The sequence below is a fragment of the Barbus barbus genome, assembly GCF_936440315.1.
Source record: "Barbus barbus genome assembly, chromosome: 15".
Classification (NCBI taxonomy): domain Eukaryota; kingdom Metazoa; phylum Chordata; class Actinopteri; order Cypriniformes; family Cyprinidae; genus Barbus; species Barbus barbus.
The window spans coordinates 30,582,265-30,598,478 of NC_136743.1; the positions used below are offsets into that span (position 1 = coordinate 30,582,265).

The 16,214-nt window shown below is 37.4% G+C and overlaps 1 protein-coding gene across 1 annotated transcript; it reads right to left on the reverse strand.

The window, feature by feature from the left end:
* Nucleotides 1-447: 447 nt before the first annotated feature.
* LOC306881616 (uncharacterized protein) lies at nucleotides 448-14,976 on the reverse strand (the record flags this gene model as incomplete). The annotated part of the gene is made up of 9 exons (XM_079435783.1): nucleotides 448-3,244; nucleotides 4,455-4,499; nucleotides 4,573-4,675; nucleotides 5,351-5,437; nucleotides 5,513-5,758; nucleotides 6,847-7,032; nucleotides 9,836-9,997; nucleotides 14,571-14,622; nucleotides 14,915-14,976. 9 exons carry the CDS (start codon nucleotides 14,974-14,976, stop codon nucleotides 885-887), a joined length of 3,303 nt encoding a protein of 1,100 aa, XP_079291909.1. The 3' UTR covers nucleotides 448-884.
* Nucleotides 14,977-16,214: the final 1,238 nt, after the last annotated feature.

Below are 16,214 nucleotides of genomic sequence, written 5' to 3' on the forward strand. Positions count from 1 at the left end.
GCACTGTCTATAGGTTCAATGTACACACTAATGTCTTACTGTAGTGCATATTGTGCAGTCTTACTGTAGTTGTTTTGATAAAATGTTGTTACTTTATGACTGAATTTAAGACTGACCTTTTTAGATCAGAGTTAGCTCATTTATTAGTCATGGTAAGCTCTCACACTGTAACTGGCAACATTATGGCCTTATGCATAACATTTAATGAAACTGCATAATTTGTTGATCTGTTTGAAGGTTAGCATTTTGAAAAGTCATAAGTGATTTTTAATGTTAATCATGCAGCAAAGTTTCTTCATGTGTTTTCGGGAAAATCATCTTAAGGTGCAGTTCCTTGAGCACAACATACAAACATCTCAGTAAAGTTTTCACATGAAGTACATAAAATATTAGATCTAAGACAAATAATACATAAAAAAATAAATCACTTGGATGTCTTGTTTTGTTCCACATCTGTCCATTTACTAAAAATTAATTTGTTGATAAATGTTACTTGCTATCTGTACACACATATAAGATACATGCACTGCATTTGAATAATATTTCTTCCAAATGTATTTAGTGAAAATAATCTCAGCATTCATGCTGAACGGACATCAAAAGTCCAGCAGAGGAAGTTTAAAATGTTACATAATTATTATGCTACATATCAGCAGTTAGTATTTGGTTATAATTGGGATTTGAAAATAAATAAAATAATGGAAAGGCTACAACAATTAGAAATGCAGCTAAAAAAAGTGAATCACATGAAGTTTAGACACTCTTTGACGTACAAATGTTTACTCTTAGACACTTAATTTCTTTTTTTCCCCATATAACAATAGAAAGTCGGTTGAAAATGCAACTGTGAGTTAATGAGATGGATTAAACATGGGGTGTGAAAACTAGCAACTGTGTTGCGGCTTTTCAAAATCCCAGGGGTAAAAGCTTGAGGTGTTTGGATCAGAGCCGAATAACATCTCAGCAACACTTTGCTGAACAGAATCAGAAGAACTTGAGGATACCATTTTACTGAGCTCTGAACAGAAATAGTCAATTTCAGCCAGGTTGTTGTTTTTCGTCACTTTTCCAGCACCATGTTCAGCCCTTTCAGCTTCTTGGCTTACGTTGGACACAAATGAGCCAACATCCATTGTATTAAAATCAAAAATGTTGTTTTTCATTGGGTCAAGCACTTCAGAGTCGGGAAAGCTCATTTCAGAGGTTCCCCACACTGAACCACAGTGAAATACTTGAGAGGAATCACTAGCATTGGACATTATAGAGCAAGGTTTGGATTCTCCTGAAGCATCACATCTTTCTCGGATTGGTTCAGTGAGTTTTTCTTCACTACTATAAGCATAACACTCTTCATTAGATGGGCAAGAACCAAAGGGGCAACAATCATCATGTTCGGATCCACTGAGATTATCACTTAGCATGTCACAAGATATCATCTTCTCCTCCAGATTATTTAAATCTGTGTAAACTGGTTGAGGATTTAAGAGATGACATGTAGGTATCATATAACCAGACTCACAGTTTTCCGTTTCCGAGTCAAATATCCCTGTATCGACTGATTCGGGACTAAATGGATCAGGGACGTGGATTTCAGAGTTGCTCTGCTTCCTGATTTCCAAACCTGGGCCTTGAAGATCAATGCTACATTTGGTTTTGTCAGCAGGTTCTGGACTAAAAGGAGTTGGAGTACCAACTTCATGATAACCTGAATCTAGTCTTGGAGCCTCATGACAGAACGAGTTAACAGTGTTAATTTCTTCTAAGTCAGATACGCCTTCGATCAGCTCAGCAGGTATGGGACTAAATGGGTCAAAATACTGGAGTTCAAGTTTACTCATGGCCAAGCCTTCAGAGGAAGAAGGTTTGTGTGGTGAACTGCTAGATTCAGGGCTGAGTTGCTCATGGGCATAAAACGGGTCAGTGGCTGATGTTTCCGTGTTACTAAACAGACAAAAGACGTCTTGAGCTGTAGAATATGGCGGATTGCTTTCCGTGTTCAGGATGGATGAATCAGGAACAGGTTCAGCTATATCTGTATTTGCCGTCCATTGGTCATTCCACTCTGAATCAAGCACACTTTGGCAAGCATTTGAATCATTAAATGTAAGACATGGAATATCTAAAACCACCTTTTCAGAAGCAGGCACTAATATTTCATCATGTTTAAGAGGGTCACTGTTTGTCGCGATTTCCACCTCCAGTTCATTCTCATCGTTAATAATCTGGTTGTGTTGTTCTGTATCTTCAGGATTTGGACTGGAGCATTCAAATTCATCTACATCATTAAACTCAGGGCTCAAAGAGGTGTCTTCCCAATGCATGTGGCCATTGGACTCATCTTTCTTTACATCATTGTGTTCAGGACAAACTGGACTTTGATTATGTAGTTCAGGGCTACCGGGATCTAATCTCACAGTGAAGAAGAACATATCTCCATATTTGTAGTCGTATGCATCTAAAGCAGAAGGTTGAGAAGGAGAAATGGAGCTAGAGGCATTACTGTTTATATCATGTAACTGTTCACACAGAGGACCTGCACTATTATCTGGAGATAAACTCTCTGTTTTTATGAGTTCTTTGTCATTTGCAGCATTTTGTTCAGAAGTGATAATATGATGGTCAAAGGTCTTCTGGAAATCGCCTTGGAGTGGATCAGGGTCACATGGACTTAGAGGAAACCCAGTATAGGACCCTGCAATGATGCTCTGCAGGCCACACAGAGAGTTAACTCGTTTAATTAAACCGGATCCAGCCTGAACGTCAACCCTGTCCTCCACCTCTTCAGCGAATACATTGGAATCGGCATCGATGGAATTAAACACTGTAGAGCTGTGACTAGAGTCTGATTCATGGACAAACTCATCATTGAACTGAGGACTAACAGCTTCAACTGATAGATCTGGTTGCACAGAATCATGATTTTGGTCTTGTGTGGCGTTTGTCCCAAGCTCAGACCCATTATCGCTGCAAGATTTGAGACTCCTGCTTTCATTGGACATGGACACACCACTATCACGCTTTCCAGTGGACTGTGTGCAATCAGAATCTAGTGGCAAGTTGATGGGAGCGTTAAAAGTACCGTAGTCTTTAACGACGGATTGGAGGGGGTAGTATACAGTTTCTGGAAGACTGTTCTCTGCAGGGATGAAGTCATCCTGATAATGCTTTTCTTCTGACATGTTAACCAAGAGAGAGTCAGAGGCAAAAGGATCTGTGCCTTTAAACGGGTCCCTGGGTAATTGCTCTGAGAGAAAACAGCACCATATTAGTCACTGTCATATGGATTGATTTGCTCTTTTTCTCTGTGCATTTCTGTGCTACAAACGTATACATATTTATCAGCAGTTAAGGTTTTTTCAAAGCTGTGCAACTTTTCAGTAACAAGCCATATTTTTCAATAAGTCGGTGCCTAGTGTGACAAACTTAGATAAAGATCAAACATGCTCTCGTGCACATATTCCTGTGCAGAATTGGGCTTTTCACATTTAGGGCCAAATTTACTAAACAAGGCAAATTAATGTGAGAACACAACCCCATAAAAGCACTCATGCGAGTGGAAAGTTTTGCAGTTGACAAATCGCCTGCGATTATGAACACAATATTGTTTAGCTTGTCAGTGAACTACGGCTCTGTGTATTATATGCTGCTCCATCTGAAGCATGTGATGGTGATTTACTACTAATCACAGAACCAGCTTTACTGACGAGATGTGCATGACTAATCGCATTCGATTAATTGCACAGCCCAACCGTAAATGAAATCGCATTGCATGATTCAGTTAAAAAACTCCTCACATTAATTTTTGCATCTAAAAGGGAAACCATTACAAATGCATATGCAAAAAGGTTATTCTGAAAAATACCTTTCAACGGATTTTCATTGCTAATGTTTCACAGTGTCTTCACAGTGTAAATCCTGAAAGTAATTTTTAATGCTAAAAGAAGGTTTGCATTGGTACAATATGTTAGTGAATCTGGGCCCAAACTGTTCAGCTTTGTCATTGTAAACCATGGGTTAACAGAATGCTGATTATTTTTCCATGTTTCACACTGTTCAAATTATTCTAATCTTCAGCTTTCATAGTTTCACACTGTAAACCCCAGGTTAACCCTGGTTTTATTTGGTTATCTGCAATCTATTTTATTGGGCAAACACAGCATGCGACCTCTGGAAATAATGGCAGGATTTCACAACCCAAGGTTATAACGGTTCTAACTCCCTAATGTTAAATTATTACCCTTTTTTATAAAACAATTGTGTAGTGCTCTATACCCTAATGTATAGTTCTGTAACTGTGGTGTAAGTATATAAACTACTTAAATTAGTAGCTGGTAGCATTGGAAGTTAGTTTTAAAGTTGTGCATTGATGCAGTTTTAGATATAGTTTGTGGCAAGAATGTATATACACCATTACAGGCAAAATAAGGTACGGTTTAAAACAGAAAGTTACTAACCTGTAACATCAACCTTTGGAAAGTGGTCCTCTCCAAATACATCACCTGGAAATTAGTGAAAAATAAGTTGAGTCACATGTAAATGTATGAACACAATCATGCCCTAACAATCACTCACCATCAGTGAAGGGGTTTGGATGAAAGAAGTCAAACTGTTTATTTGTAGCTTGACTGGAATGAATAATCTCAAAGTCCTCCTTCTCCATGTCAGAAGAGTCAGACTGTTCGAAGCGAGAAAACAAGTTACTGAGTGTCCAGTTTTTGAAGGAAACTCAACGCTGCATAATGACACAATTGGAACACGTAAGTGGTCATGATGTCCGAAGCCCAATGTGTGAAGCTCACACGGGTTGCCAGATGCAACAAGGATTTATTATGGTATTTTATGCTTTAGCTCAGTAAAAAATTACATTAAGCACCTTTAAACAAGCAATGCACTTTTTAAGCAATCAACAGAACTGAATATGAATAAGCACTCTGAAGGAGTTATTAAATAGCTGTATGTAAAAATGACTGAACACATCTAAGGCCGTGTTCACACTTGGCGTCTTTTTTGACTAGAAAAAGTTGACAAGAGCGTTGTTTTAATGAAAAACGAAGCTGGCAGCGTCTGTTACAAATAGCAGCTGAGAGCGTCTTTTGTTGTCATAGCAACCGCTGTAACAGTAGCCTAGCCTGTGTACTGCAGAAATGTCAAGAAAGAGTAAAAAGTTGGCTCTTGCGTTGGCTTTTGAAGTTAACGGGAAAGAAAATGTCGATTCACAACGACGTTTGTGGGTGCACGACATCATACGGGGAAGGAACCAATATTATGATAGAGTTTTGTGCTCATTGGCCTTACAATGCAAAACAACTGGTACATGCTCAGTCTGTAACACGGTGCATGTGTGTCCTACCTGTGGAGTGGTTGATCTGAACATAACATCCTCCTCTTTGACCTCTGTCAGTGTGATCTCAGTGAAAGACGATGAGCCACTGCTCTTCTGGAATCAGTAACACATCAACAAACTAGTAACTCGTAGCAAATTACACATTCATATGAATGCTAATGGTCATACCAAGTTCTCCATTGAATACTGTATTTTATCGAGCTCCTCTACTGTGTTCTCCTGCTCAACATCATTCACTTCCTCTCCTTCCGGTTTGGACTTGATCTTCTCACTGTAGACAGGATCACACTCGCTTTCTACATCATCCACGTGTTCTTCCAACTCCTGCTCCAAAACGACACAAGGAGCTTCTTCTGCCAGTGAACTTTCACTGGTTATGAGGCCAGCAACCAGCTCAGCTAGCTTCTTTTTAACCTAGTCATAAAGGGAAAAAAAACATTGTTTACAGAGTGTAAAGAAGTTTGCAGATTGCACATTGAGATGCACATAGAGACAGTATTTTTGATGGGTCAATCAATCACAAGTGATCCAACAGAAGTTGCTTGACCATTTTTAACATTACTATTTCTCTGAGTGATTACCTTGACATCTTTGTATTGCGAATCCACTATTTTGTACTTTATTCTACTTGTTTTCATGTCATGGAATGCAAGTTCTGACCTCTAGAGCACATTACAAGCTATGCATAGGGTTAATTCAGGATCATTTTCCCCAGTCATCTCAATGGTAAAAAGATGTCCCCTCTGAATTCACCATATATAACTTACGTTTTGCTTTTTAGGTTCTCATATAATGATCAAGATTGCTGAAAGTTCCACTTAGGAAAACAGGAAAAGTTTGAGTCTCAGTCTTAATTTTTGGGGGGTTCCTGGGTAAATATAGTGTAAAGGTTTGAAGCATCTTAGATTTTAGGATGAGAAAGAATGGATGTTAATTTCCCCTCATTTTGGGTTGATTATATCTGATGGGGGACCAGATAAGAAACTGTGATTTTTACAGATGCAAGTCCCATATGGCAACAGTTTCAGTAACAGAGTTTTGAGTTTCAGTAACAGAGCTACAGTATTTTACAGTAATTATGTTTATGATTGACACAATAGTTTTTGATAGTCAGTGAGGTATATTATTGTAAGATAATTGTTATCTTTCTTACCTTTCGAACACAGTGCTGCACAGAATTCAGTCATTTATTAAATAAATCTGAGGTTATCACACGTGTGACTAAGAATGTTACATGAAAGTATCAATAAAAACATGTTTTTTTTTTTTTTTTTTTTACATCTTACAATAGCAAACTAGTTGTTGCTATCCAAATTGGCATCAAGAATTGTGACCTTTTTACCAGAATTAAAAATAAACTACTGAAATGTTGGTATTGTGATGTTGATACATTTTTTGTTTTTGTAAAAAAAAAAATTTTTGTAAACAAGATCAGAAATATTACGAAACATTTTGGGTGAAAATACGCAAGGAGAAAAAGAGGAAGGTGACTGAACTGTGACCTGTATGATCTCCTCGAATAAGTCCTGCAGCGGAGTGACCCGTAGATGCAGGCTTTCTGCGTGTGCTTTGGCGTAAGCCACTTCCTGCTGGAGCTGCAGGAGGTCTTCGGCCGCGGCGCACAGCTCCATATCATACTGCTGCACGGTCTGCTCCAGCTCCTGCTGCTCCTCCTGCAGCGACTGCAGCTGCACACAAACACACACACAGATGGCATCGCACAAATATTAGGCTATATGCTGTTGTCTCTCTGGTGCACAGAGTAAGATATACCCCACAGGGATCCTACAGGGTTTGGAAAAGTATGGAATTTGATTGAAGTATTTTCCAGGTCTGGAAAAGCTTGGAAAAAAGAAAGCAGAGTATGGAAATGTATTTGTGTTTCCAGACTTTTGGCCATTTTTTCTTTTTTTATAATAGAAAATTAAGAATTTATTGAGAATAAATGTATTGTACAAGAAGTCAAATTCAAAATACGACTGAATGAATTCAAGGTGCACTTTTTCATTATGCAAAATTGCAGGTTATAAGCATTTTGGGTTCTTCTCACAATATTCTTAGCACCATATTACATAGCCTTAAGGACCTTTGCAAAAACAAAAAAATATTCAGACTTTTATGTGCGCACAAGAAACGTATAGGACAATGCACACTGAGCCACATATTGCACCATCAGCCCATTTCACGGCATGGTTTCTTAGCCTCCAGAAAGTATGCGCTAAAGAGACCTAGGGCCTTGAAATATAGCTATCCTTTTTGACTACACAACTTCCATCTTTGAACGCAATTACTTCTTGGAACTGTTGATTGAAAGAAACTGTGGCAATCTGAGCCTGATATTTTATAACCTAATATGGTTCTTGTTCCTCCAGGGAAGCTTTAAACTCCTTTAGTTTTGCATCTACAGTAGATACAACAATGTTGTTAGTCTGTTTAAAAACCTCCTTCCTTTTATGGCTCAATACTGTCATCTGCTTCAAGTACCGAGCAACTGCAGCTCTCATCTACTTCCGTTCTGAGAAGTAATTGATATGCCGACTAATGGCTTTCTGGGGAATATGGGGGATGTGTGTCAGCTTCCACACAAACCACTGAAGACACAAAGCTCTCTCAACTGGCAATCATCTTACACTGCATGCAGCTGCTTTACGACCATCATGATGCAGGACGACTGACTGTGTGACGAAGCCGAATGCAGTTTGATGCCCCTAAAATACAAGATATGAAGGCAAAAAATGTCCTTCTATCCATTTTTGTTTTATATTTATATCAAATTACATAGTTTAGCAATATCACACGAGCAAGGGTGCTTTTTCCTGAATATCTGCATATTTGATTTTAAACTCAATATTGTCAGTATTGTCTGTTTTTGCTCAAATTTGCCAAGAAAATAGTTCAATCAATGCCACAGTATAACTGTTGTATATCTCCGAGCAACACGCAACTGTGTTTTATTACTCATTGAGATAAAAAAAAAATGAGCCAAAGATTCTGTGATTCATTCATAAATACAGTCACTTGCTTCATTTCTGAATAAATCCTTTGTTTGAAAGAACTGGTTGAATGAATGACTCACTCATTAAGACTTGCTGCCATCTACTGGCAGTTTCAGTTTCATATGTAAATCTGTTAATTTAAAACTAATTGATTTAAAAGCATCATGTATGCAGTTTATCTAATTGGAGTGTAAATGCACTCATGCCACCTCTGAAGAGTCTGTGTAAATATACCTAAACGCCACTTCAAATGCTTCAAATTATTTTGAAAATATTTTTTAATAATTTTAAATTATTTAATCATTAAAAAGAAAACCGATAGAATAGAAAAAAATAGCTAGCTAGTGTTAGATGCCTTTTATTTATTAACAAGTTGCTTATTAGCATGCATATTACTAGCATATTGGCTGTTTATTAGTACTTATAAAGCACAAATTAATGCCTTATTCTGCATGAGCATATTGTAAATCCTGTAATCCTACCCCGTTCAAGTAAAAAAAAAGAGGAATTAGTTGACCTCACAAACTAGTCAGCTGATTAAGCTTCATGGTCCATTTAGCCCTTTATATTAGATGCTGTAACTCCACATTTCTGCTGTAAAAATAATCTTTCTTCTTCTTCTTCTTCTCCAGTAGACTAACTAATCTTAAATTATTCAGTCAATTTCTGTTCTTTATACCATCATCTTTCTCTTTGGATGATTCTAAGGTGTTGGTGTGAGCATGTGAGTGAACAATTTCATTTTGTGTTCTGGAAATGCTTTCCTCAGCTTGTTTCTGTTTATCTGTGACTGTTTCTTCCATAGCCTGTAGAACATCTGCAACACTAGGATTTATTTTATACTTGGATATTTTCATTGATTTGCTATTGCCGTGTTTTTTCATCTCACTTGGCTTGCCTTGTGTTTCATTTTCCATTTATTTCCCATCTGTTCAGTGCCACTCCATAACCAGAAGTCCAACTTGAGACTATTTAGCTTCCGCCATGTGAGTTCTTTGTTTAGGCTTGTTCAGCTTTTCAACTCATTTCTGTAACATTGCTCACTTTAGCATAATATGAACAGTGCATTAATTAAGTTATTCACCTGTGAACACACTGCTGTTTCCTGCTGAATGCAGTGCTGTTTGTAGCTATAGAGACCCACCACATTTAGAAAAGTGTATCAATTGTACAATCAATTATCAGTCAAGCTTATAGCTTAAGCAAACTTGGAATCTAATAACAGAGGAAACATTAACATAAAAGGCACAGACTGAGCAGCTCTTTCAACTAATTTCTTGGCATTTCAAGACTAGACTGCTGCAGTGCTCTTTTGGCTGCCAGCACGACTTTGCCGATGATTCAGAAAGCAGCCTTGTATTCAATCAGACAGAGAGAGCTGGCAACTGAATCCAAGGCTTTGACACTGGCAATAGAAATACATCAGCCTTTAATTAACCTGGAACAACAGAAAAAGTCCTGCTGCAGAAATCTTTGGTATCTTAAGCTTGCTCACCACTTCCCTCTCCTGTTTCTGGAGGTCATAGATCATCTTCAGTTCTTCCTTCAGCTGTGTCTTCCTGTCCTCCAGCATCTCCACGGTCTCCTGCGTGTTACGGCACAAGGCCTTGGCCGTCTGAAGGGTCTCCTGTTCCATGTGCACCTCATCCTGCAGACCCTGAGGATACGTTCATAAGCATATGTTAACTTGATGTCCTTGCAGCTCTTTGCAAACTTAAATCAAATTTAACGGTTGCACGTTTATGGTACATGTACTTACAGTGTAGAACGTACTGGTAATGTAAGGTAACTACATGGGGTAGGGTTAGGTTTAGGGCTAACCTTAGTTATTACCTAGTTATTGTAATTACTATAATAAGTAAAAGTATGTACATGAGGAACAGGACTGTAAAATAAAGTGCTACCAATTTAACTAAAACTTGGATGCACCCAGCTGATACTTTTCCTCGTCAGACCTGGCTGAAAAGAGTTGTTGTGCAACCCATTTGAATTTGGCACAATTTTATTTCAAGTGGCCTGTCTCCCGCTGTTTTAAATGCAGTTTTTGCTGTTTAATATTGTTGGGAAAATAAACATTTTAAAAGAACAGCATTTATTAAAAAATAGAAATCCGTTTCAACAAATACATGACCGTCCAAAAGTCTTTTTTTGAAAGAAATTGATACTTTTATTCAGCAAGGATGTGTTAAATTCAAATTAATAAAAGTGAGACTCATAAGTCAAGACTCATAATGTTAGAAAATGCTTATATTTTGAATAAATGCTTTTTATTCATCAAAGAATCTTGAAAAAAGTATCAGAGTTTTATGAATTTAGCTTTACCTCATAGGAATTTTTATTTATTTAAAGTACATTAAAATAGAAAACCGTTATTTTAAATTGCAATTATATTTCACATTTGTTTAGTTTTTTTCATCAAATAAATGCAGCCTTGATGAGCAGAAAAGACTTGATCCCAAACCTTTGAACAGCAGTGCATATAAACTGATTTATATATATACTAAAATTCATTATTAGTATATATTTAAAACTCTTCTAAAGTCTACGATGTAATTGTCACGATTCTCAGGCGCTAGAAGCGAGGAACGATGGAAAGGAGGACTATTTCAACAAAACAGACTTTAATCATCCAATCACTGGGAACACAGGGAGCGTAGGAAACACAGATCACATGGAATGACGTTTAAGACCCGACAGAAAACATGAGGCAGACTACACCCTAAACGAGGGACAGACAGGTGCAGGGAATCAACTAATAATCCAACTAATTAGACTGGGAAGAAACTGGGTCACGGGACACATGGGGAGCAAAAACACAACAAAAACAGTCCAGAGGCGGGACAGTAATGGAGTGTTTCTTTATTGAAAAGCTCATTTTGGAGGAGTGACATGTATAGTACATTTTAAAACCATTTTAAGATGCAGGGATTCAAGTCAAGTCGATATTATTTGTATAGCGCTTTTAACAATGCAAATTGTGTCAAAGCAGCTTTACATCGGCTTGATATAAAGCTGGGTGGATTTATATCAGCTTTACAGTATTTACAGACAAAATCAGCAGTTTAAATCTAGGCTAAAGCAGAATCAGATTGTGCAAAGGACTCATCTGGTTCCTGTGGTCTTGTCCCGATGATCTTGTCTTGGAGACAGGGTCTTCACTGGGGATGAGTCTCTGGGGCTCATCTAGGTGTCCAGACTGTAGAGGTCATCTCTAGGAGCTGATCCACCATCTGATCTGAACACAGTCTGGATCTGGGTGGCTACGGTGACCTCAGAATAAGAAAGAAACAGACTAATATTAGCGTAGATGCCATTCTTCTAACGATGTAACAAGTACATCGAGTGTTTTGGGAAGTGTTCCCGGTTCCGGTTGACCTAATTAATGCAGCCTAACAATCCTTTAACGGATTTGAATTATAGAAATGCGATAGTGTATTATGTGTAAGACAGGTTAAAGAGATGGGTCTTTAATCTAGATTTAAACTGACAGAGTGTGTCTGACGTGAAGGACTATAATGCGATAAGAGCTCACTCAAATACTGAGGTGCCAAACCCTTCAGGGCTTTATAGATAATTAGCAAGATCTTAAAATGTATAAGATGTTTAATAGGGAGCCAGTGCAGTGTTAACAGAACCGGGCTAATGTGGTCATACTTCCTGGTTCTAGTAAGAACTCTAGCTGCTGCATTTTGAACCAGCTGGAGTTTGTTTAATAAACGTGCAGAGCAACCACCCAATAAAGCATTACAATAATCTAACCTCGAGGTCATGAATGCATGAATTAATGTTTCTGCATTTGACATAGAGAGCATAGGTCGTAATTTAGATATATTTTTAAGATGGAAAAATGCAGTTTTACAAATGCTAGAAACATGTTTTTCGAAGGAAAGATTGCTATCAAAAAGTACGCCTAGGTTCCTAGCTGATGACGAAGAATTTACAGAGCAGCCATCAAGTATTAGACAGTGATCTAGGTTATTACATGCAAAGATTTTTGGTCCAATAATTAACACCTCTGTTTTTTTCAGAATTTAGCAGTAAAAAATTGCTAGTCATCCAGTTTTTGATATCAACTATACATTCTGTTAGTTTTGCAAATTGGTAAGTTTCATCAGGTCGCGAAGAAATATAGAGCTGAGTTTCATCAGCATAACAGTGAAAGCTAACACCATGTTTCCTAATGATATCTCCCAAGGGTAGCATGTAAAGCATGAAAAGTAAGGGGCCAAGTACTGAGCCTTGAGGTACTCCATACTGCACTTGTGATTGGTATGATACCTCTTCAGACAGTGACAGGGAGAAAAATCGGCTTTTACTGCCAGACAAACAAACAAAACCACAACCAAACCACACCATTAGGGAGTGATGGGTGCTTTTGAAGCACTGCAGATTGCAAATTCAGTTGTGTTTCACATTTAAAAGGATTCTTATTATTTCTGTAAGTTTTACCTAGTTTTACCTATAAAACTTCTGTAAGTTTTATAATCATATGTGCTAATGATTAATCGTGATTAATCACACCCAAAATAAAAGTTTTTTTCAGTATACACACATATATTATGTAATGTATATATAAATAAAAACACATGAATGTATATATTTAAGAACAACATATATTATATTTATATTTAATATAAAATATAAGAATATGAATATATAAATGTATAAACGTGTAAATATTTTCAAAATATATACTGTATGTGTGTGTATTTATATATACATAATAAATACACAGTATATATTATGTAAACAAAACTTTTATATTGGATGTGATTAATTGCGATTAATCACTTGACAGCACTAGTATTACCATTTACTGTTGTGATGAAAGGTTCGGCTCATTTTACTTTGGCTCATCTCTCTGGCTTGATCTTGTTCAGCAAAATGAACAAATCTTTATTCAATCATTTTAAAGTTAAAATGTCATTCTTTCAATAGCCAAATTCACCATACACAATCTCAGTCACAATTTTTGAGCACTCCAGATTAGAAAATCATTATGATACAGCCAAAGAAACGCAAATGATTAGAGCACATCCTCGAGTCTTTCCTTCATTTGTCACGTGACACAATGAATAACCTGTTCATGAGCGGCCCATCAGTTTACACAAAAGCATGACGGGCAAAAAAGCAAAAGCTTGTTAGAATAATTTACATGACAATATAAATATAGATGGCTGACAGCAAGGTTCTGTTCAAGTGGTTAAAAGACCTTAGTCAGTGTAACAGCATATTAATATTTTACAGGAATGAAAGTGAGGGACTGAAGCACAGTGTGTGTCACTGTAAAGACTGTAAGTCTGTCCTCAAAGCCTTGTTTTCATCCGTGCTAAATTCTGTATGGCATCTAACTGTGTTGAGATAATGGGCGTACATCTTAGACATAATCATCATATTTTTAAAGAAACCAGAATGTTTGATTCTATTAGTGATAGTACTGTAATGCCATATTAAATTTAGGGATCTCTTTTAGGCAATGTAAGAAACTTTCAAAACCTTTATTTTGTTTAAAGACATTTTTTCGTACTTTAAAAAATTTATTCATATCGTGAGTTTTTTTTGTTTGTTTTTTAACTAACATCTTACTCAAAACATATTCTAGGTAAAAAAAAAAAAAAATATATATATATATATATATATATATATATATATATATTAAAAAATGTATTACCCTGAGTAATGAGCAAACTGCATTCTTACCTCGTGAATTTATTCATTTAGTATTCATTCATTAATTCTTTTTTTTTTTTTTTACAATTCATGCATTAGGCCATATGGGAGGAGTACAAAAGCTCCGTTGTACCATGCAATTACTTTTACATCTATTATCTCTATGCTATCACACGTCGCTGATCTCCAACACACGCACACACACACACACACACTCACACACACACACACACGCACGCATAAACCATGTTTTGAGAAAACCATATCACGAATAATAAAAGTAGGCTATAGAAACATAAGGACGTCACAACAAACGTGATGCAACAAAGCAAAACAAATTGTGATAAATGACCAATTCACTCCAAGAATGAAAGGAATACGGGCTGAAAATCACTAGATAGGCTACAGTGGGACACACGATGTTCACAGCGAAAGGCAACACGACGTTCTGCTTTGATTGAAAAAAATATATATATAATCAAATAAATACTAGCGCTCATCGGTGCGGCCAGTTTTTCAGTGTCTGTGCATTTGAACAAGCGTAGAAAATAACACAGTACCTTGATTTCATTAACACCTGAAGTGTTGACCTGAGCCTCGAGCTCTGTGCCCCTGAAACAGCATAAAACGTAAATGTATCTCAAAATGATGCAAATCGATTTCAGCTAGATTCTCTCATTTAAGCGCATGCAAACACGAGATTACTGCAGAAATGTTTACGCAACCCATGTGTCAGATGATGACAGGATGATGAATCACTCCTCTACAGCGCATGCAAATCTTATGGCATTGCTTCAAGCGCATGAATAACCTCGATGATGATTTTTGAAGGATGTCGGTTAAATGGCATTATGGCATGCAGATACGTAGATGCGTAAAGATAAGGCTGCGCGCGTGTGTGTACCTGGCCGCGGCTGCAGCGCGCGCTCGTGCCGGCCGCAGACAGTCCAGAATAAAGCGCAGCATATTCACGCGTAACACACGAGCGGGTTAACGCACGGCCTTCAGAATAGTGTCCCGCTCTCTGTGAAATGCATGCTGTCAAATAAAGATGCGCGAAAGAGACGTTCTCCTTGAGTCGCTCTCCGCTCTCCTTCTGCGGCGGGAATCACGTGATCACGGACACTGAACCAGAACCGGCCCCACGGTCCTCGAGGAACAAACCGGCTCAACACACCGCCTGTGGTCAATATCATGCATATGCATAGAATATGTGCGGTTGCAGTTGGAAAGATGCAAACTTAATTCCCAAATGCCCAAGAATACAGTCAGGCACCGAGATAATGAGACACAGCCTGACTCGTTCAGTGAAGTGGAAAAGGGATTTAATGTTTCTAGTTTATTTGCTGACAGCTCTCGGATTATTACAGTTTTATTCAACTGCTTACATACAAAATCTTTCCTTGTCACACAGTTTCTGAAAGCTGACACTCAAACAGCAGAAGCACACACCAAAACCAGACACTAACTCTCAGCCTTTGACTCTTTTTGTAAAACACAACACAATTCTCTATGTAACACACACAAATCTAACAGGAATTAAAGGTGTTTGCAAATGTTTGCTTTTGAGATGTGTTTGTGATATTTTGAGTGCAGTGCTTCATTTTGCAAGAGATGTGAGGCTTTTTGCATTGTGTGTGCAATTCTTAGATTTGTGTGTAAAGGTTTGAAAAAAATAAAAATAAATGAGGCAAAGTTTTGAAAATTTGTGGAAGAATTTGAAATAATAATAATAATAATTGTATTATAATCACAGGCGTGTGTGTTTCCTTCTGAACCTGAACACATCATTACTCTCCTGATTCCTGGTGTCATTCATTTGCTGATAGTTATTAGGAGCTTGTTTTGTAAGCCCTTTAATAAATATAAATATATTATCAGCTCAAAAGGGTGTAGCCTACAGCTTGTGTGTGTGTGTGTGTGTGTGTAGCTACTTGTTTATGCTGCACTGTGAGGACCAAATGTCCCCACAAAACAAAAATGATTAAAAATAGTAAATTATGTTTATCTGAAAGTGTAACAATGCAAACAGGTTTTCTGTAAAGGTAGGTTTAGGGTTAGGGGATAGAAAATATAGTTAGGTCAGTATAAAAACAATAGAAGTCTATGGAAAGTCCCCACAATTCACAGAAATAAACGTGTGTGTATCTCTGTGTGTGTGTGTGTGTGTGTGACAAATGAGGACATACATTTGTATAATGGCA